Here is a 22,626-nt window from a genome sequence, read left to right as displayed (position 1 = left end):
AAACAATAGACTACCAGTTAATCTAGACCAAAAAAGTGAAAGAAACGAAGAAGAAAAATTTTTCTCTTTTTGTTAAACACACGAACAAATTCAAACTAAAACAATAGACGAACCAGAAAAAAACAGGAGACAATAAACATCTCTAAAATACAAACCAATAGACTAACCATTCAACAACACATCTACCCTACTACCACCAACAACCATATACCGTACTCACACACACGCCACATACCACGTACAAGATACCACACACAAGACACCATTTAGCACTTACTATATACCACACCACACTCCAGATACACTCATATTCACTCTTCTTACTTTGCAACACTCTTTTAACCTAGCTACAACGAAACCAGTACGAAGGGTGTGTTTTATTACCACCAAACAGTCCTTTATTCGATTCACATTCCCTACAGATATATATCTACTAGTAGCCTAACTACTAGTCAAACTTGGTCGAAACAAAGTCAGTCATTGATTCACAAAGAAATACCTCATTCTACACCCCTTTTTAACATGATACATTCGTTATTACTGAATCTTCTTCACCACCACCATCACCACTCTTATATCATTGTCACACTACTTTTAATATCTCAACTCACCCACGTTAATGCTGCTTGGTACCCTTCTGCCAAACTGGTTGGTTGTTATTCACAAATATCCAATGGTGATTCCCAGGGAGATTACCAATTTCAATCCTCAGGTTATTGTTCAGCTGTAGGATGTCCCAACAGTCAATATATTGCCATAAAAGATAAAGAATGCATATGTTTATCAAGTTTACCTTCTAGTTCATATAAGGAAGATAGTTCAAGTTGTAATATTGCTTGTCCTGGTTATGATTCTGAAATGTGTGGTGGATCTAATGATTATTCAATATTTGTTGGTAAAGGTAATGATGGGGATGATGATTCATCATCTTCATCGGCTGATTCTTCTGCTTCTTCTGCCACCGAAGGTGGTAACAACAATGCCGCATCATCATCAACCAATAGTCAACAATCTTCTTCAACTGCAAATGATAATAGTGCTAGTTCAGATGATAGCAATTCTTCCAATGCAGCTGCTACAATTTCAGCTATAACTACACAAACAACCACCACCAACATCAATCCTGGCTCAACTGTAGTCACCAGCACTGTTAGTTCCAGCGATGATAATGGAGGTGTAGTCTACAGAACAATCACTCAAAGTGCATCAACCAAGACCTCATCTTCACAATCACAATCTACTCATCCATCATCAGCAACCTCATCCGAGTCAATTGCAAAGACAGAATCTTCCACTACATCTGGTTCTACATCTAGCTCCACATCTTCAAGTGATACCAAAGAATCAAACTCAAACTCAGATTCAAGTGGAGGTAACAAATCTTCAGTTGGCGCCATTGCTGGTGGAGTAGTTGGAGGTGTTGTCGGAGCAATACTTTTAGCAGGTATTGCAATTTTCTTTATCAGGAAACGGAGATCTCAAGATGACTATGATGATGATTATGATGAAGAAGGATTTTATAATGAAAAACCGGTCACTGGAGGTGGCCTTGGAGGTGGTGCCGGAGTTGGAGTTGGAGGCTCAATCTCACGCACAGTTGGATCACACAAGGGGTCAAGAAAGAATAATAAACAAAAACCACATTCACCTTTGGATATGCCAATGGCTAATCCATTCCAACATCCAGATGATGATTTAGTACTGAATAATACATCAACTACAACCACAGGAAATCCAAGTATACGACAGTATCAAATGAATGGTATGGGAAACAATGCAAATAATGCAGAATTTATTGATCCAAGATTAAATCCAGTAATGATGGGTAGGAAACGATTATCTGATGGATCATTGGCTGATGAAGCAGCTGCCGATTATACTCGGAAGGTTCTACAAGTGGCAAACCCCGATGAGAGTTGATACCCTGGTTACCTTCCCAAAAAGTTTTATTTTTACGCATATCGCTATGGTCAAAGTATTATGATTGTTACGAGGAAGGAGGATAGTTCTGAAGGTGTTTATACACTCTTTTGATAGTCCCACAAAAAAGTTACAGATCTTGGTTTTATTATGTTTTGTTTCTTTTGCGTTTTATTTTGATTTCGCAATTTCACTAACTTCACGAAGAATAGTAACCTAGAGCAAAGGGCTAGGGAACAATGTCTTCTGATCACACAAGAGATGATGTTGGTACTGTCGGTTTCCTACATGGCTACTACTCACATGACATATATGATATCCCCCCCCCCCATATTTGACATTCCATTATCATAGTTGTTTATTTTTCAGTTCACTGGTTTATTCTTTATTGATTTATTTTTACGTTTTTACAATTTACTGATGCTTCATTTTCGAGGTCCAGATAAGTGCAATGGCTTCAACTTTTATGTACATCGAATATATATTTGAAATCTAGGTAAATTTTAATTTGTGTCTTTCCTTTTTCGAAAATGAATTCTTCGAATTTGTATGCGAGAATGGATTCATTTTGTAAAATTTTGTATGTAATTTTCGCCCAATTTTGATTGTTTTTTGGTGTATTTATAAAGATGTAATCTTTAAGCTTCTTGGTTTAAGATACCAAAGAAACCGGGATTTCTTATAGCGTTGTTTGCCATAAGAAGTCCGAATACTAGAATACAGCTCTCTTTACAATTTTAATAGCCAATTAAGAATATTTGACTTGATAATTGATTACAAGTGTTTATTTTGGTACTCGCTACCCCTTTTTTGTATTTGTAATTTAATCTCTCATAAAAAAATATAGAGAAACATACTAAAATCAGAACAAACAAGCACAATTAGCATATTAAAGCAGCCGGCGTCATTCACGAAGCCACAAGCCAACAACAAAATGGAGAGCTGAGCAATGTTTCCAAAGCTATATGTAATTTGTATTGAGGAACTATCTGTTTTAACCTATAAGATAATATAAAATCATCAACGTTGGTGCTGGTATACAAGAGTCAATCAAACTAATGGCAATAGCTACTAGTATCTTTATCAAGACATACACCCTCTGAAGGGCGTTTTATACACTTTATTTCTTTGGAAATTCCTCTTGACTACAGTGTGACCATTTCTTTTTTGATACAATTTTCAGCTGCAAAAAAGTAATCAACTTTTTATCACCAAAATTTTAAAAACTATATGAGCCACTAAGGTTCCCCCTCTTTTTGTAAATTTCTATAAAATTTCTATACTTCAAGAATTCATCTTGTCAAAGCTACCCCTCTCGGCCCATCACCCCGTTATGCCTTACCGTCGACAAGCACCACATCAAACACGTTTTGTCAACACGAATCTAGGTCAGCCACATTTTGAGACTTCTTTATGGGTCTGGACTCCTCTGGAAGGGTTAGGGATTCTCATTGTGGCTTTTAGAGGGCGAATTTCTGCCTTGGATGTTAATTGCTGGAGTGACAGTTCCTATCATGGCGGTTTCTGCTACGTGGCAAAAGGAGTGACCGAGAAAAGTTTCTGAGGTTGGTGGGGACTTAGTATCGGTCCCAAATGGAGTCAGAAGGCATTTCAACCTTATGCAACGAGAGAAGCTCATTTGTAGTTGCAATCAAGCTTTGATGGTGACAGGTTGACATTTTGTTAAGGGGGTGATGATTGATTCGTTCAGCCCCCATGGAAAGCCGAAGAGAACATGGAATACATATTTGTTGGGGACAAAGGAGTTTGGGTATATTTACAATACTTCGAGGTATTTGTCTTTTTAGGCAAAAGGATGGATATAGAGGGTTGTGATGTGAAGAGGAAACTTTGGATACGCCGATTCCATTTGATTTCTTGAATTTATTGGAAGGGCTCCCAACACTATCAATGAACTATATTTCATTTTAGAAAAGTCATTTTGGAGAGGTTATAAATTAATTTTGGAAACTTTATTATTTTAGTATGGAAAATTGGACTTGGCTTTCAAGCCCCTAATAAAATTAGAAAGAAGTATATATATTTGTTAAAACCATTGAAAGTGTAAAATGGTCTCTTATTACTATACTTTACTTCTATCGTGTAGTGATCTATAGATTTCTTTAGTGTCAACCAAAAAGTAACCCATCCAGTTGTGATTTCTGCTTCATGAAATATTCTGGTAGTTTCAGGATGGTAAAAATACCGCTTTATGTCATGCACTTATAATTGACCATAAGCTGGTGGGACCATTAATCGTAAGTTGACTGACAATAGTATGACCGGAGAGTACCATTTGTTTAGATTTTCAAATTAGTTATGCCAAATATGTTTACCTGCTCTTTATTGGAACTTTATCTCGACTACCTTACCACCTTGTGAGTTCGATCAAGTATCTAAACCCATAGATCCCACTCTACGACAAACCAATTGTGATCTTCCAATGTGAATGCTCAATGTATTTCAACATTAGCTATACTCTCCACTTATATTTATACTATCTCCGACAATAATGGGACAATAATTATCATTGAAAATAAACGTGCCATTATATTGAAATACTCGAACCCGTCAATTTCAAATGCTAATTATAATCTTTCAAGAAACATCGTTGATGTCCAATAAAGCAGTCGTTAACAATAATGATCAAGTTTCAGGTTCCACTGATCCCTCCCAGTGATAAACGCAGCAACTATTTTTAGCAACAGATTGAGTTAGACCCAAATTGAGTGTGTATCAGTCGTCTGCATGTTCCTAAACTGTCCTTCCAATCCAATTATTAATATAAAGCTCCAGTTGGGTGCTGGTATAGCGTGAATGGACCCCAGCGTGAGTAGTCGTAGTCTACTCCATTTCTCGAGATGACCGAAGACGTCATCTAATATGAGCTGTTTAATCAGTCGTGGTTTCTCTCTGAGTCAATCATGTAGTAAATACTGTAGTTGATTGATGTTGCAGTAATCTTCTCAACTAGTCATCATTGCCTAAAGAACATAAGGCAATATGCGTTGGTTCTGATAACTCAGAGAGGAGTCGCTAGGTTTTGTATTCGTTTATGAGTTGGTAGCTTTCGTTTGAATTCTATTTATATTTCTGAGTGACAAAAACAGTCAAAACAATATAATACTATCTTTTTCATTGTTACACCTCCCATCACCATTAAACAGAATCATATATACCATATAATGACAGCTTATGAGAGAGTATGTTATTAAAAATAACTATAAGGCATTGTGGGTAGAAGAGCTGATACCGTGGTATGGCAAGGGAGATCTATTTTGCCCTTTATACTTTACTGCGCCTACCAGATACCCACAACTCTAATCTCCCTTCAATTACTAACAGTTTTCAATAGTTGAGCCGGAATAGTGAGGACAGAGAAGACAGTGATGATGTTTCAGACAGTAGGTGCCAACAGTCGACTTCAAACTTACTCTCGCAACCATCTGACAACAACACCACCACTGACACCACCACTACGCCCTCGCCGATATCATCATCATCATCGTCGATACCAAACCAAAACGACTTGGAATCACAAGCACCACCACATCTTACCCCAAAACAGCGCATAATACGAGTTCTTAACCACTTACTACCCGTGAAACAAACTTACGAACGACTCAATAATGGATTACAAACAGGTCGAATGCAAGCCAACAGACCAGGCAGATTTATTGGACAAGGAACCGATGGTGTTTTCCAAAACTTGATGGCAAAGCCCGATACCGCCTCTGCTATTGAACAGCAACAACGTGAATTACACCCACCAACTTATGAAGAAGCTAGCCAGGATAACAGTCCGGAGTATTGGGAATCAACCATGATCTCACCCATGTTTGAGGACGAAGTATTTGTTCAAGGGTTGCCAGTGGGAAATATTGCCAATTTCATCTGGAATGCATTAGTCACTGTCGCTTTCCAGTTCATTGGATTCATCTTGTGTTATTTATTACATACTTCGCATGCTGCTAAGCAAGGGTCTCGATTAGGGTTGGGAATTAACTTGGTTATGTATGGATGGGATGTTTTGCCTACGGTTTTAGGGAATGCAAAAGAGGTCCCTCAAAAGATTCAAGTCGCTGATCCAAATGATTATGAAATTGAGAAGAGTGCCAAGATAACGGGTAAAGTTGATAATTATATAGCACTGGGATTTTTTGTTCAAAATCTGGATAATAATGGTGCCAATTCGGATGGTGTTGTTGATGGTTCTGAATATGGTAATACTTCTGCTCCTTATATTGCTTACGGGTTGATATCATTTGGATTATTCATAATCATAAAAAGTATAGTTGACTTTTACAAGGTTAAACAGTTGGAAAGGTCAATATTGAATCCATCACTTGGAGGTGCCACTAATACTACCACTACTACCACCTCGACAACGGCCACGGAAACTCAAAATGCGCCAGGTGGCACTAGTCGAGAGAATAATGCCAATGATCAAGCTGAACAAGATCCTACTGATCTACGTTGAAAGAGTCTGTCTACGCTGCAATTTTGAGTAGTAAATCTATTAACACATACCACCTCACATTCTCTTACTCTATTTTCACCCTCCCCCGCCCCTAATGCAAAATGACCAACATCTTTTCATAAATAGTAAATACAATACCTCCACTCAAAACTAATCTTCCCAACCTTGGAGTAGCACCTTTCCAAAAGGTCAACAACCCTTCTTGTTTGAAAATTTTGACAAAACAATCCAAAGTCGACCTATACAATTTCTCCGACCCCAATGCTTGCATTCTTGTCTTGACTGTATCTATAGGCATTGTCGTATACACCGTAATTATACCAGCAAATGCTCCCACTGCAAAAGTAGCAGCTGAACTTAGTGGTTGGTTTGGTTTGGTTCCGGTGGCTTGTTGAATCATGGTTTTGATGGCATTATATGAACCTAATCTGACAGCTTGATTGGCAGCTTGACGTAAACTTACAGGCACAACTCCAGAATAAATCCCTTTGAACCCCATATCTTTAATTAGCTTCACAGTTCCACTGATCAATCCCAGTTGATATTTCGGTTGTGGACGTTGTTTATCATCGATTAGTCCCGTTTTAATTGCTTCAAATGGGGTCACAGCAACCACACTCTCCAACAACCCCGCACCTAATCCAGCAATTACACCTCTGGGACCAGATAATTTACCTTGCTTATCCACTAGCAAGTTCTTGATATAATCAAACCCCAAAAATCGTACTGATGCTTTTGCCGTATTTCCAACGACAAATGCCGGACATCCTACATATAATGCACCAATTCCTTGAGTTTTACCAATAGTGTAGATCAATTTCAATGGATTTCTCGAAGTAGCTTTGGCGGATTTGTCAATAAGTTGCAAACGAGTCTTGGCAAATTCAAAAGGGTAGGTGATTACCCCTTCAACGGCACCGGCTGTACCTCCTGCAATAAATGATTTGAATGGATCTACTTGCTATGACCAGGAGTTAGTTTCAAAGAACGAGTATTTGAGATGTGCTAATTAAGCCAATGGCTTTGACAGTTATACGTACATCTTTTTTAGGCATTATATGTCCTATCTATGAAAATTCGTGTGGGGGTATGGTTTTAGTCCTTGATGCGAGATCGGTGTTATGAAATTTTTCAATTTTTCAATTTTTCAATTTTTCAATGTTTTTTTTATAACTTAACCGCGTTGAGTCATAGAACCCCAAACCGGTGATACTTTTGCAATTGTGGATTATAATTTAGATGTTCGATGAGTTACATTTATTTTATTAATACATTGCTATGAATTATTTTCTTTTATACATTTAGCACTGATTTTTCTCTGTGCCTTTATTCTAATCTACATTTTATTGTTACATTAAAAGTACCTCGCAATGGATCATGTTCATATTTTACTCGATCACTCAATACTGGTTCAGGAGTTGGTGGCCTGTAATCCGGATTCTTAACCTGAGTACGGTTAACAAATATTTCATCATATTCATATACTTCAGGTACTGCCAAATCAATAGCTCCCGGTAAAATACTTGATGGAGCTGGAGTCCTAAAGGTCTTTGGTACATCCGACAAGTCAGGTATGACATTACCTCTACCAATGTGTGCTGCATTACGTCTGGATGACAGGAAGCCTCTTGAACTTCCGGTACTTGGTGCTGTTTTGATGAAACCTTCATTTCCAGTAGGAGTGAACGTTCCCGAACCAAATCCACCACTACCCCCTCCAATTACACTAAAGACTTGTCCATCTTCATTGTAATTGTGTCTTCTTTTACGTCTGCTTTCTCTTTCCATCTCCTTATCCATCCGCTCAAGCTCCAATTCCGTCAACTTGATCAACTGAGGACTGAAATCAGGTACATTTGTAGGGTTTCGTAAAATTGAGAAAAAATCGTCAACAACTTGGAAGTCCTTCGACACTAAACGTAATGATGGAAGCAAATGGTTACGAATTGAATCTTCAGTCACTGGTGTACCATCATAATTACATCCCACTAAATTCAAGGCCCTGATGTACATTTGACACTGTTCGCGTATACTGTGGGCTATGGTAGTGCTGAACTCTCCTGGTAGATAAAGTTCATCACACATGATCGTGGCAAACTCTTCTGGTTCATTTTCATTGGTATTGAGAATATCCCACTCAAATTGATCAGTTAGTTGAGTATTATTCATTATGATGTCAATCTTGATGGGTATACGAATCTCCCCTGTTGTCTTTGCAGGCTTTTGTTGGTATTCAGCAATTTGCTCCTTGATGCTATTCAATATTGTTTGATAGTGAATACGTGGAATAAGTTTATAATCATCCAACAACTGACTGGTAAAGTCTTCAACTGTAAAAACCTTTTCATTCAAGTCCCACAAAAACGTATCACGTAGCTTAAACTTGTCTCTATCTTGATCAAATTCAAGTCTGATAGGCACATAGTTTTTGGCGCCCTTAGTTTGAGCTAATCTTTCATTAATCATTCGGTCAGATATGTCCCTTTCAGGAAGTAGTAGACGACTTGCCGTGTTGGTAATACCGTTACCATAACCTTGATATCCTTCACCCCAGATACTATTATTCATTTGATTCTTGGCACTTAACTGTATTGAATTCATTCGCAATTGTTTTATTTGATTATATTGTTGTAAATCTCGCGAGGCAGATTCAACTTCATGTTTCATAGTGACATGCTGTTTTGCCAAATTGGCCAAGTAGTCAAAATCTCTGTGTATAATTTCTTCATACACATCAGTATCCAATGGAACTGGCGCACCTTCTTTTTCAAATTTGTCAGACCATTGATGAAGATTCGTCAATTGTTTTATTTGCAACCTCCCCTGTAGTTCTTGAGCTTTTGCTTGACTAACTCCTGGGATCGATGCTGCGGAGCTTATTCGACTTGGATCAATGATGCTACCTGGTTTATGCAAGTTTGTTTGAGATGGAGTGTGATTCATGGCGTTAGGGGGAAGCATATTAGGAGATTGCTGGGCATTAGGGAAAGGTACTACTCCATTGGGTTCACTCATTGGCATTGCATTACCAACCACATTGTTCATAATGTGAGCATCAATTGCAGTTGCTGAAGGCGGTCCACCTGGTCCGATAATTGGTACGTTCGTACCTGGTATTCCTCCTCCTGGTATTCCTGAACCTTGGAAATTAGGACCTTGCTGTGGTATGCTGTTGGGAATACTGCTAGGAAAATTTCCCTCTATTCCCGGAGGCTGTTGTTGTTGTTGTTGAGGACCCAATCGAGATTGTAGATGTTGTTGCTGAAGACCGGCAAAGTTATCCAATTGTGTAGGACGTGGCCCTTGTTGAAAAGCAGCCGGCCCTTGTTGAGGTATTCGATGGCGGCCATTTGAAGCCATCGGGTTGTTTCCTTGAGCCATCATGGGCAGCTGCTGTGACTGTGGCTGTACTTGTTGTTGTATTGGCATGTTTTGCACCTGGGGAAAAATGGGAGCGCCGCTGGTTGGAAAACCTTTACTCTGTTGGTTCAAAAGCTGTTGTCTCTGTATATACTGCCGCATCATTTCCTGAAACTGTGGATTATTCTTCATTGCTTGCATTTGTTGTGGAGTGAGTGAAGCCAAAAGCTCTGGAGTTAACATTGGTAAGGAACCCATACGCGGGTTTTGTTGTGGTTGTTGTTGTTGATGGGGCTGTTGCAGACCTATTTGATTGGGTTGCGGTACCCCCGGCTGCATCTGTCCATTCATGTTCATATTCATACCAAACATGGGAATATCAGTCTGGTGGTTATCATTGTTCATGATTGTGACTGTATAAAGTGTTCACGTGTATTGAATCTCCTGTTGTGATTACAGTCAAGTGTCTCTGTCAAACTGGAAAAAAAAATTGAAGTTGTTTTTTGAACATCGGTACACGCATCGCCTGTACTATTAGTAAGCTAAGTCAGATATAAAGTGTTATGAATGTAAAGACCCCATATTTATAAACACTTTGAAAGTTGATAAAGAAGAAGTAGAAATAGATATAACAAAACTGTAAATTATATATATATATTGAAATCAAAATAGGACAATAATCTAAATTAAAATTTTTATTGCTTATAATGATGCAAGAAGAAGAAAGACGCTTGTTACACAAACCCCATTGAAAGGCAATACAAAAAGGAGATTGGAGACATTAACAGAACCCTAACACATAGAACACATAGAAATAAGCACGGTTAGCCGCTGAGTTTTTGAGCAACTTTGCTGAATAAGTTTAGTCTATTCTAGCAAAGAGTTTACAAATACAAATGTGAGATGAGAGAGGGGCTTAAACAGTTTGAAATATAGTAATGTTGTAAATGTATTGTATTGCATTCAAATACAGTGAAATCCGAAACAGTTTCCCACCACCCCTCACTTCACTGAAGCAATAATAATGCTGGGAGATTACGCTCGAAAGCTGTCTTCAAACATAATGTCATTTAATGCTTCCGGGTTTTTAAGTAATTTTTTGTGCTTGGCTTTTTCTTTAAAAGGGGTCACCTGACCCACACCAAAGTCTTTTATAAAGGAAAAAGGATCCGAACAATACGTCAAAGATCGGGAATACAAATTCATACAAACACCCCGCCCTTTCGAGAACAATATGCTATGATGCTTCTCCCCACTAGAGTACTATCACGATTTTGTTATTTCAAACGTTCATCAATCCCGCTAGCAAGATGGTTTTCAACACAATTCCCTCAACTCCGACTGAAGAATGCTCCAAAGAAGAGGATTGGAGCACAAAAATTGCGTAGAACCGATCCTGCTTTCCAAAATGAATCAACAAGCTACATTCTTTCCCTATTGGACAAGAACAAGGAGAACCAAACGTCGAAGACATTGGAGAGTTATCTATCCATTGTAACGTCGGTGACAGTTGGGGACGCCATCAATTTTGACAAGGTAATCGATGCCATTCGTCCGGAGTACAAGTACGACGTGGTTGTGCCTGACGAAGTGATCAACATCGAAGTAGCATCACGAAACCTTATGGTCTTGTCTAATGGGACTTTTGTGGGGTGGGATTTCACTGAAGATGAGATTATCAGCAAGCTTTTACCCAAACTTGAGGGTGCAGTGGAGTCAAAATTTGACGACTTCGAAAGTGAAGAGTTGGACTGGATAGCATTAACTCATTTGCCAAAAGAACCTTTAAACAACGGAAACAGCTATCTTCACGGAGAAATCTTGGTAGTTCAAGGAAATAATCCCAGCAAGAGATTACTAGATATGGCTGCATTTGCCATCGGACTTAGTAGATCCACCAGATTATCCATCTTGGAAACCCAATTAGACGAATTCCTCACCCTTACAAGAAAAAATTCCGAGATCTTATCCAGTGGTAAACGAATCACATCAACAGAACAAGAATTATTACGAATAACGGGAAGATTATTCTTATTAAGAGGGAAACTAAATCTTTATTCGGAACTTATCGAAACACCAGACCTCTATTGGAGTGAACCTATTTTGGAGAAAATTTACAACAATGTATCCAAAATCCTTGATATAAATTCAAGAATTTCCATCATGAATAGGAAATTGGATTATGCAACTGAAGAACAACGGGCATTTCTTAGTGTTTTAAATGAAAAGAAATCAACAAGATTGGAATGGATTATTATATTGTTGATTATGGTTGAGGTTATATTCGAAATCCATCATTTTTATGAAAAATATGAAGATAAAAAGGAAAAGGAAAGAGGAGGAAGGTAATGTCTTGTATATATGGTATAGGATAGAATGTAATTGAATACTTGTACATATAAATTTAGCTAGTTTAATCGTCCACGATGCAAATACTTCTCGTAATCTTCTGATCCCGTAACAACTGATCCATCCTTTTGTGGAGGCTCGCTTGTTGCCACTAACACAGATAATGCTAGCCAATTAAGAGATCTATAGTTGATGCTCAAAATGAGAGATACTCTTTTCTACAACTTGACCATTTTTGGCACAGTTGGACGTATATTCTAAGGATCAAATTGACACCACCAAAACTTGCATAACTAAATAGCCACACGTGGCTTAGCATCATATACACCATGAACCACAATGGCAATAGCTGCCTCTGATTAATCACCAAGTTTCAAAAATGAGAACGAGATAGTATATTTTGAGGATTATATGCAATTTGGCTGTAGTTGAACTCCAATGGGACCATTTGGAAGACATCAAACAAATTGATGGCAAAATAACTGCTATATAACAGTGAATTATGATCTTTGCTACTAGGGGCACAATTTCTTGGTGTTATTTTCTTCTCTGTGCTGTCTAAAAAGGTGGTTACGGATTACTTGCACTTTTTGAACTTTGCAACCATCTTATTAGTACCAATTTACTCAGTAAAATTGTTGTGATAACATACCCAAAGTTAGTGTCTATATGAAACAAGTAGTTCACCTCTAGCCCATTAACAATGTGTTTCTGCATAACGTTTGTTACGTTGTATTATGTTATTGTCTGCAAATGTCTATATACCTCATGGCATAACTAAACTTTTTGGCAGCCAAAAATTTGTTTGAAGTATGTAATCCCTCAAAATCCCCCATTTTTGATCCAAACTCATTTTTGCCGTCTTTTTCCTTTCAAGTTTCATCAATCATCACCAGTGTCACCACTACACCAAATACCACTCATAACATCATTCCTCGTGTCTTCTTATTGGACTAAGGTGAGCCCTCCAAGCAAAAACACAGCAAGCTAACGGACCAGGTGGTCAAACTTTCAGCTATTTCATTCCCGAAAAAAAACCATCTCCACTTTTCTGGGGATCACTATGGAATATGCTTGAAGTTAGCACCGTTTTGGTTTCAGTACACTGCCACTGAAGGGTCTTGTGTGAGGTTTAGTTGTGTTGGGACAGATAAGAGATTGAGGGACATGGAGTGGTCTGTTGCAATGGGGCAACATCGGATTTGAATGTTTCTGTCGGTTCTGTGTGCTTCTAGTGTGCTTCTAGTGTGTTAGCTTGGTGTACCTTTTGGAATATAGCCGGCAGTAGTGGTTGAGACAGCACTAGCAGATTCCGGGGTGACATTTTCAACTCCCACAAAAGTTTTCAAATGTTAAGTGAACTATTTTTAGTATTGTCTGTATATGGGATTGACTACGTAGATTAATTACTCTGATTGGAATGGTTTGTTGTCGAATGTGGTAGATGTGGGTGATGTCGCAGCAAATGGGGAAAGGATTGAAAATTCCCCCTCACAACTTGATACACATCATCACTAACCACTGACCAAAGATGACCAAAAATAACACTCCATATTATGAAGCATTACCAACTAATTTGAAACCGGCGCACTATAACGTTTCAATTACTGATATTAACTTGACTAATGATACATTCAAAGGAGTTGTTGAAATTGACTTAGATGTCATTGAGCCTACCAATGAATTACATTTGAACTACAGAGATCTTTCAGTATCCGAAGAAAACATTGACGTCACCTACGCTAATGAAAAGGTATCAATTGAATCACTTACTGAGTACAAGTCAAAAGAATACTTTGTTGTCAAATTGGCTTCAACATTGGAATCGGGTAAAGTGTTCGTCAAGATCAATTACGATGCAATTATTCAAACCAATATGGCAGGGTTCTATAAATCGACTTATTTGGAAAATGGTGTTGAAAAGAGTATGTTGAGTACTCAATTTGAAGCAACAGATGCACGTAGAGCATTTCCTTGTTTGGATGAACCACTTTTAAAAGCTACTTTTAAGGTAAGAATTATTGCCAATTCGGAATGGACAATTATCAGCAACACCCCCGTTGAATCCAAAAGTGATGTTTCCGATGGCTTGCAAACAGTGGAATTTGAAAAGACACCAATCATGTCCACTTACTTGTTAGCATGGGCATGTGGTGATTTCGAATATGTTCAAAGTTTTACCAAGGACGAATACAATGGAAAACCATTACCAGTGAGGATCTACACCACTAAAGGATACATTCACGAAGCTCAATTAGCTTCCGAAATTACTCCTAAGATTGTTGACTATTTTTCCAAAATTTTCCAAATCAAGTACCCCTTGCCCAAATTGGATCTTATTGCTGTCCATTCATTTTCTCATAATGCGATGGAAAATTGGGGACTAATCACTTACAGATCAACAGCATTGTTGTATAATGAGGACAAATCTGATCCATCCTATAAACAGAAGGTAGCATATGTTGTTGCTCACGAACTTGCTCATCAATGGTTTGGTAACTTGGTGACTATGAAGTGGTGGGATGAATTATGGTTGAATGAAGGATTTGCCACTTGGGTTGGATTTTTGGCTGTTGATCATCTTTACCCTGAATGGGATATTTTCAGTGAATTTGTGAGTGAATCATTGGAGCAAGCTTTGGAACTCGATGGGTTAAGAAATTCACATCCCATTGAAGTCCCTGTTGTCGATGCATTAGACATTGACCAAGTGTTTGATGCAATTAGTTACTTGAAAGGTGCTTCTACAATCTTGATGATTTCAAAGTATTTGGGAACTGAATTGTTCCTCCAAGGTGTGTCATTATATTTGAACAAGAATAAATATGGAAATGCCACTAGTCATGACTTGTGGGGAAGCGTTGGTGAAGTTAGTGGGAAACCAATTGATCAATTAATGAATACTTGGATTAAAAGGGTTGGGTTCCCTCTTGTTGCCGTTGAGACAAAGAAGCAGCAATTGGATCTTTCTCAAGGAAGATTTTTGAATGGGGGCGATGTGACGCCTGAGGAAGATGAATCGATCTGGTGGATTCCATTGAATGCCAAATCTGATACTTCAATTGCCCTTGATTCGTTTGATGAGAAGAAAGTAGTTGTTGATAATGTTGATTTGAAAAAAGGGAAATTCATTATTAATCTGGAAACATCTGGTTTTTACAGAGTCAACTACTCAGATGAGATTTTAACTCAAAATGTCATTACTCATTTCGACTCATTAACATCAAGAGATAAAGTTGGGATTATTGCTGATTCAGCTGCTCTTGCGTGTGCAGGAAACAACTCCACTACAAATTTCCTTAAATTGGTTGAGAAAGTTGTACCCCAATTGGGTGATGATTATGTCGTTTGGTTAGAGTTGGGTAAGAAATTAACTCAGTTCAGTATTGTGTTTTCAACTGAGGAAACAAGTGCCAAAGTGAATGCATTTTTGAAACTGGTTTATTCAGCAAAAGCAATTCCAATTATTGAATCATTGAAATCATCCTCCGGTGGATCTCAAAATGCTGATTTCACTCAAACGAAATTCAGATCAGAGATTTTAAATAAAGCGGGTAAGTTGCAAATCCCACAAGTTTATGATTACGCGTTATCGTTATTCAATAAAGATAAACCAGTTCAACCTTGGTTACGTTCATTTGTATACTCCACCATTGCCTCATCACCAAATTTCACTTTGGATCAATTTAACAAAATTTTAAACTTGGTTACACAACCAGATTCCTTGGATTCTCGTGAAGTTGCATTAGCTGCGCTTGGATCAGTCACTAGCAAAAACATCTCAAACGAATTAATTCCATTGTTGGTTAAACCAGACATCATCCCCACAATGGATGCCCACTTTTTAGGACATAGATTGAGCAGCAATAGTGCAACAAGAGACGAATTTCTCAGTTTCTTTTTGAGCAACTATGATGCCAGTTTTTACAAGATTATGTCGACAAACATGGTGGTGTTGGACCGATTTGTCAAGTTGACTTTGAAAAATTTCCAAAGTTTGGACAAGTTAAACAAGATTGATGACTTTTTCAAAACGAGGGATGTTCATGGATTTGAACGTGCTTTGAAACAATCATTGGATCATATTAGAATCAATGCCAATTGGTACTCTAGAGATCATGAAGAGGTAAAATCATTTTTAGAAAAGTACTAAGTTGCAAAAGGTTTAACTTTCATGAATTGCAATTCCTTTTTATTTTTGACAATCTATATGTATATATACAAAATTAAACAAATAAACGTCAATATCAATACAGTATTAACTCTTTGACTAATCCTTGTTATCCACTTTATGATCGTGGGTCGAAGCGTATCTTCCTGAAGGGTCAGAATGACAACCCCATTCGGCTTTAGGTACCCATCTCATAACAGTTGAAGCAGCAGCTTTTGAGTTGTTAAACATCTTGTCAAACTTGCATCTGTACCAATAGGCTTCTTTAGTTTGTGGGATGTCATCGCCCCATTCTGGTTTAGGGTTTTTCAAATCTTCATCACTAACCAATTTCTCAGCAGTGTCTTTCAAACAATCAATCCATGAATATCCAACACCATCAGAAAATTGTTCCTTTTGTCTCCACAAGATTTCATCAGGCAAATATGGGTTCTCTTTAGTGTCGAAAGCTTTTCTTAAAATGTATTTTTCAATGTGGTCTTTGGTGATAAGTTTATCTTCAGGGTTAACATTCATACAAACTTCCAAAAATTGTTTATCCAAAAATGGAACTCTGGCTTCCAAACCCCAAGCCATGGTTGATTTGTTGGCTCTAAGGCAATCAGCATAATGCAAGTTCTTGACTCTCTTGACACATTCTTCATGGAAACTAGCGGCATTTGGTGCATTGGCGAAATACAAGTATCCACCAAAGATTTCATCTGATCCTTCACCAGATAAAACCATCTTGATACCTTGGGCTTTGATTTTTCTTGACAACAAGTACATTGGGGTTGAAGCTCTAATAGTGGTGACATCATATGTTTCCAAATGGTAGATAACATCATCAAGAGCATCAATACCTTCTTCCAAGGTAAATGTGTGTGAATGGTGGATGGTACCAATATATTGAGCAACTTTTTCAGCAGCAACCAAATCCGGGGCACCAGGTAAACCAATAGCAAATGAATGCAATTGGTTAACACCAACCGATGAATGCAATTCACCAGAAACATCAACACCGGATAATTCCTTGTTGGCATCAATACCATGATCGTGGGTCTTCACAGCTTCAGTGTAAGCCTTCTTGGTTTCCCTAGCAGCAATAGAAGCAATCAAACTTGAATCCAAACCACCTGACAACAAAACACCATAAGGAACTTCAGCCATCAATCTTTTTCTTACTGCCAACTCCAAAGTTTCTCTGATTTTGGTGTAATCCACTGGAGTAGTAGGGATCTTTGATCCATCCCACCATGAAGGTTCAAAATATCTAACAATTTTGTCAGTGTTTGAATCATAAATGTGTCCTGGTGGGAAAGCCTCGATTGAATCACATTCTTCAACAAGACATTTCAATTCAGAAGCGAAATATCTAGTTTCTGGTGATTTGGAAGATTTACCCAAATACAAAGTAGTAATACCAATTGGATCTCTAACAGCAACAATCCTGTCAGTTTGTTTATCATGTAAAACCCAAGCAAACATACCATCCAAATATTTTGGTGCATCAATATCATATTTTTCAAAAAGGGGGATAATAGGTTCACAATCACTCAAACTCTTGTATTTGTAATCAGGAAATTGTTGTCTTAATTGAATATGGTTGTAAATTTCACCATTGACTGCTAATACATATCTTTCATCAGGAGATACAATTGGCTGGGCACCGGAATCTAAACCAACAATAGCCAATCTTTCATGACACAAGATGGTGTTGTTGTTGGCGACGACGTTACCTGACCAATCTGGACCTCTGTGTCTTATTAGTTTGGAGTATTGCAAAGCTTTTGGCTTAAACTCTTCAACGTTTTGGCATTTGTAACAAGCGAAAATTCCACACATATTAGATGCAAAGCCTCTCTTTAGATTATGTAGAAGTGGTTGATATAACTAAGTAGTGGTCACTCTTCTTATTATCTCAGATCCAAGTCGAGACTGTGTGGTGTTTATATATCAATAAGAAGTTGTAAGATAGGAAAGATCTTGAAATGAATGAAAGGTGAAAAATTTTTGGTTGAGATATTAGGTGACTCTTTTTTTTGGGTTCAATGAGTTTTGTGTAATAAATCAGTAAACACCAATCAAACAATGGGATGAGATAGATATCAATAAAACAATCAATTAATCAATTGAGTCATATGACTTTAATGGGTCATAAAACAAAGTAATATACACTTACACAGAAACAAAGTGTAAATGAATGTAGTGTTGAGTCATTCTACTTTGTCACTAATAAAAGAGCACCGACGGTAGATCTTCTACAAAATATATCTTTATTAATTGCGCCACTTTACTGGTTATTCTGTGGTTAATCAGAGTAGATCTTTCTAGAAATCAATACTATAAGATCCCATCAACCAAAACACAGTATATGATCAGATATTACAAGACATACACTAACTACATCTCTACACATTCTTCTTAACTTTTTACAATTGCAACGATTTGTCTTCAAATAAACAATAACTTAATTCTAATATACATACCATTTTTCAATATCTTCTCTTTCTTACAACTTGAATTTTTGATTTCTTCTAATTTGAGCAGAATCACGATCAAAATTCTTTTCAGTGATATCAATGATATAACTGATGTTAACATCATCAGTCAACAAACTCTTATCCCCATGACTTAAATTCAACAATTGCATTAAAAATTGATTCAAAATATCAAGATCCTTGGGATTTAAAATTTGAACAAATGCCTTGGTTTTGGCTTTGTTTTTAAAGATTTTAACCAATTGTAAATTGTTCAAGTAATATAAATCACTAACCAAATATTGTTTGTTTATGGATTCAAGGGATTTGAATCGGGCTTTCTTTCTCAGTTGATCAATTATATATTTGAGTAAACCTTTTGTTGTTGGGTATTTTAAGTCTTCGTCGTCCAAGATGATCTTGGCGTGGGTTTGTTGACGTTTGGCGCGGGCATAGTTGTTGGCTAAATTGGTTGTCATTTCCAAGATGTTGGTGATCAAGACAATGTAGGATTCAATAAATGGTTGGGCCAAGTTGGCAAATGTTTTCACATATTGACGATCTTCAATCTTGTAATATGGCAATTCTGGGCCATCTTCGTTGGAAGAGGGAGAGGAAGAGGAAGATGTATTGGAAGCAAGGGTTGTTTCAGCACTGGTGATTCTCTTTTGTGGTTCGACTCTGCTAATAACTCCCTGTTCAACCAAATCATCAAGAATGAAATTCAATGCGTTTCTTGGGTTCTCGTCATAATCAAATAAGAACTCGTTCTTTAACAAGCTCGTGACAATGTAAAACAACTTACCCAATATTCTTCGGTTCGAATTGTAATCGCCATCAAGTAATAACAAAAGATACATGGCAATGCATTTATGAATAATCAAATGGATAGTCAAATTTTTGTAATACAATAATTCAATTGGTGATTCAATCTTGATGAGGTCTTTCTTTTCGTTAACTTTGATGAATCTGAAGAATGAAACAATACAATACTTGATAACAGATGCAATTTCTGCATCATTAGCATCCAACATATCTTGTAAGATAATCTTGTTTGTGACTGAAGATTCGTTTTCTTTAAGTAACATCTTCAACACTAATCTCAAAGTAGGGGTCATTTCATTAGTAGTGAAAATAGTCTTGCCACTATAGTCGGTGTATGCTTGTAACGCAGTACCAATGATTGAAATTTCCGGAATGAAAGCAATTCGATTAACTTCGTGTAAAATTTTGAATCCCAATTTTTTTAAATTGACATCTTTTTCATTCTTGATCTCATCACCTCCGGCAATTTGTTGCTCACTTGTGAGGAATTCACTCAAGGTGAAACCTTGACCCAATTTAACAAAAATCTTTCCTGTCAAATTACGATTTGAGTTATCATTGAACCCCTGTTTATCATAAACTAATTGATCCTTCTTGGGAAAGAACGCCAGTGCAGCAATTGAAACAATTCCAACAAGACTTTCTTGAGTCTTGTCATCTCCCTTCAACTCTTTAATAAATGAATCATTTTCATAAATACGTTCATAAGTAACACCAAGTGGTTGGAACAACATATCAAAATGAGCATTATGTTCTTCGTTACGTTGTTTCAAGTATATCGACACCAATGATTTCAAGATACCATATTTGGGTAACAACAATTTCCCATCTCTTGATCTTGTACCTTCAATAAACACTTCAAATGCGGTTTTATTAACCAACAAGAATTCAATCACATTGTTTAAATTACGCTCAGTGTATAATTCATTATTGAATGAACGTGGAATGAAGATGGCACCCAATTTTTTCAAAAGATTACCGACAACGGCAACATTTAAATTTTCACCGGCAATAACTGATGGAGTAGCAATATTGAATCTTATGGACATTAAATGAATAATGACATAATCCAAATGGGATTGGTGAGATGGGGCCCATATAATGGACATGGGATTTTCAATATATTTCTGAAATAAATTTGACATCTCTTGATTGGAAACCCAAATTCCCTTGGGGAATAATTTTTGCATAATTGTCATAACTGTTACATAAGCGCTTCTAATAAAATCATGAGACGCAAAAGTAGGTAAATTGATTTCATTTTGATCTTTGTAATATTTGATCATGTAGTCTTTAACTTCTTTAAATCTTGATTTAAATTCAGATGCCTTGATCAACTTCATATTTAATTCTTGATTAATCAAATTGTAGACAATTTCATCCAATTTAGGATCATCTTTTTCCAATTTACCATCCATATGATCTTTGAACTTTTTCTTAAATGAATCATCATGTTTATTCATAAAGTATTTGTATTCAACATCTTTATAAATCTTGTCATAATATTTTTTTCCAGTAAAGAATCGATATGCTGAATGCAACAAATTGAAAGATTGGTGTAGAGTTTTGACATTGTTGGGACTATCAATATAAGTTTCCTTATCTATTGGTAACGGAAATTTCATATCAACCAATGGGTCAACCAATGGATCTTGAAGAATATTGATGTCGAAATCAGAATTGGAAATATCGTCTTTTCCACTAGCAGTAGTCATTTTTAGGGCTTCGTATAGGGTAATGCAGTGGAGCAGAAATGCGTAGTGGCCGGTTTATGCAAAACAAACTGATGAATATATTATATATATATATTCTTGAGTAAAACTTTTTCGTATTTCAAACGCCAGGATAACTTTTGGTTTTGGTTTTGGTTTGAGTTTGCGTTTGCGTTTCTTTTTTCTTTATTTCCGGTTGGGGCAATAACACAAAATGGGGAAGAACAATTTCGAACAAACTGATATATATATATGGGATAGATTGATGCTGGTGAATGTTGTTCGGGAAACGTCAATTGAAGCGGCAGTAGGATAGTAGACTATTGACTACCCCTTTATAGTAAATTCAAAATTGCTGATAAATTAGGGTTGTTGGGGGGTGTAAATCCTCAGATGTTTTTTGTATATACACAGCAAACTTAGTTAAATTGACTTAAAAGGTGGGGTATATTCTTGTGGAGATTTCGCAAATGAGTTTAGACACCTCACAAATATATATTCCACCCTATCTAACCTAACCTTTCTTGTTTCAAGGGGGGAGACGGATCACACTATCTATTGCAATGAATAGAATTTAAATGTAGTTTGATTCAACTGACTTGTTATGTCTATTGAACTAAAGTGAAGTTTAGACGTTGTGGGCAATTGTCTTTCAAGTTTTGATAACAAACAACAATTGAAAAAAAGTCAGTTATCGAATGAAAGAGGGAAACTTCTTCCTTATATATATTCGCTTACATGGACACATAGAGCTCTTTGACTGTGATATTTTTTGATTTACGAGTGGTAAGATAATAGTACTTTATTTTCTTAATTCCACGGTTTAGCCCGTTATTAGACAATGAAATTTGTATATGTGGATGTGTCAAAGTGAAACCCCTCTCTTCCCTTTGTCCATTCACTAAGTACGTGACCGATCAATTGTATATCCTCTGCCCTTACAAAAAAATAAAGGGGGACAAGTTGTTTAGACTGTTATAAGTTAGTAGTTGTTATTAAATCATCTCATATGCTCGAGATGCCTGTAGTAACACAAAGCCAAAAGTGTATTGAGATGAACCCAACAAAAATATTTAAACTTACACAAAATTGAATAACCCAACTAAAGAGAAGATAACATTCTCAATATCTCTCAAAACCTCTCTCTGTAATACGCTTTTACTATTTGGTCTTTATAAGGTTCATATTGTATGGGGTTATGGTGTGAAAATTTTCATGACAGAGGGAAAAGTGTAATTGACATTCTACTTCCAAAATTAAAAATCAAGTAATTACACTGTGAGTTCAGGTATTCTTGGGTTTTTTGTAGGGCCAAGACCCTTTATCAAACGGTAGACTATTGATGCCCAA

At 36.9% G+C, this 22,626-nt stretch overlaps 8 protein-coding genes across 8 annotated transcripts; 4 read left to right on the top strand and 4 right to left on the bottom strand. All coding sequences in view use genetic code 12, as the record gives it.

Moving 5' to 3' along the window:
- Positions 1 to 522: 522 nt before the first annotated feature.
- On the top strand, positions 523 to 1,920 carry CORT_0C03330 (Wsc1 cell wall component; the record flags this gene model as incomplete). Its single annotated transcript, XM_003868564.1, has 1 exon — positions 523 to 1,920. The coding sequence occupies one exon, from the start codon at positions 523 to 525 to the stop codon at positions 1,918 to 1,920; it is 1,398 nt and encodes a 465-aa protein (XP_003868612.1).
- A 3,185-nt stretch (positions 1,921 to 5,105) lies between these two features.
- On the top strand, positions 5,106 to 6,400 carry CORT_0C03320 (Bsd2 protein; the record flags this gene model as incomplete). The annotated part of the gene is made up of 2 exons (XM_003868563.1): positions 5,106 to 5,123; positions 5,276 to 6,400. The coding sequence occupies 2 exons, from the start codon at positions 5,106 to 5,108 to the stop codon at positions 6,398 to 6,400; spliced, it is 1,143 nt and encodes a 380-aa protein (XP_003868611.1).
- A 91-nt stretch (positions 6,401 to 6,491) lies between these two features.
- On the bottom strand, positions 6,492 to 7,455 carry CORT_0C03310 (Ctp1 citrate transport protein; the record flags this gene model as incomplete). Its single annotated transcript, XM_003868562.1, has 2 exons — positions 6,492 to 7,361; positions 7,441 to 7,455. 2 exons carry the CDS (start codon positions 7,453 to 7,455, stop codon positions 6,492 to 6,494), a joined length of 885 nt encoding a protein of 294 aa, XP_003868610.1.
- A 271-nt stretch (positions 7,456 to 7,726) lies between these two features.
- CORT_0C03300 (Snf5 protein) lies at positions 7,727 to 10,165 on the bottom strand (the record flags this gene model as incomplete). The annotated part of the gene is made up of 1 exon (XM_003868561.1): positions 7,727 to 10,165. The coding sequence occupies one exon, from the start codon at positions 10,163 to 10,165 to the stop codon at positions 7,727 to 7,729; it is 2,439 nt and encodes an 812-aa protein (XP_003868609.1).
- Positions 10,166 to 10,999: 834 nt separating this feature from the next.
- On the top strand, positions 11,000 to 12,109 carry CORT_0C03290 (hypothetical protein; the record flags this gene model as incomplete). Its single annotated transcript, XM_003868560.1, has 1 exon — positions 11,000 to 12,109. The coding sequence occupies one exon, from the start codon at positions 11,000 to 11,002 to the stop codon at positions 12,107 to 12,109; it is 1,110 nt and encodes a 369-aa protein (XP_003868608.1).
- A 1,531-nt stretch (positions 12,110 to 13,640) lies between these two features.
- Positions 13,641 to 16,262, top strand: CORT_0C03280 (hypothetical protein; the record flags this gene model as incomplete). The annotated part of the gene is made up of 1 exon (XM_003868559.1): positions 13,641 to 16,262. The coding sequence occupies one exon, from the start codon at positions 13,641 to 13,643 to the stop codon at positions 16,260 to 16,262; it is 2,622 nt and encodes an 873-aa protein (XP_003868607.1).
- Positions 16,263 to 16,379: 117 nt separating this feature from the next.
- Positions 16,380 to 18,104, bottom strand: CORT_0C03270 (Asn1 asparagine synthetase; the record flags this gene model as incomplete). Its single annotated transcript, XM_003868558.1, has 1 exon — positions 16,380 to 18,104. The coding sequence occupies one exon, from the start codon at positions 18,102 to 18,104 to the stop codon at positions 16,380 to 16,382; it is 1,725 nt and encodes a 574-aa protein (XP_003868606.1).
- Positions 18,105 to 18,771: 667 nt separating this feature from the next.
- CORT_0C03260 (hypothetical protein) lies at positions 18,772 to 21,279 on the bottom strand (the record flags this gene model as incomplete). The annotated part of the gene is made up of 1 exon (XM_003868557.1): positions 18,772 to 21,279. One exon carries the CDS (start codon positions 21,277 to 21,279, stop codon positions 18,772 to 18,774), a length of 2,508 nt encoding a protein of 835 aa, XP_003868605.1.
- Positions 21,280 to 22,626: the final 1,347 nt, after the last annotated feature.

Source organism: Candida orthopsilosis (assembly GCF_000315875.1).
Source record: "Candida orthopsilosis Co 90-125, chromosome 3 draft sequence".
NCBI lineage: Eukaryota > Fungi > Ascomycota > Pichiomycetes > Serinales > Debaryomycetaceae > Lodderomyces > Lodderomyces orthopsilosis.
Note: the sequence above shows the minus strand (reverse complement) of the source record. Positions and strands in the feature narration are given on the sequence as shown.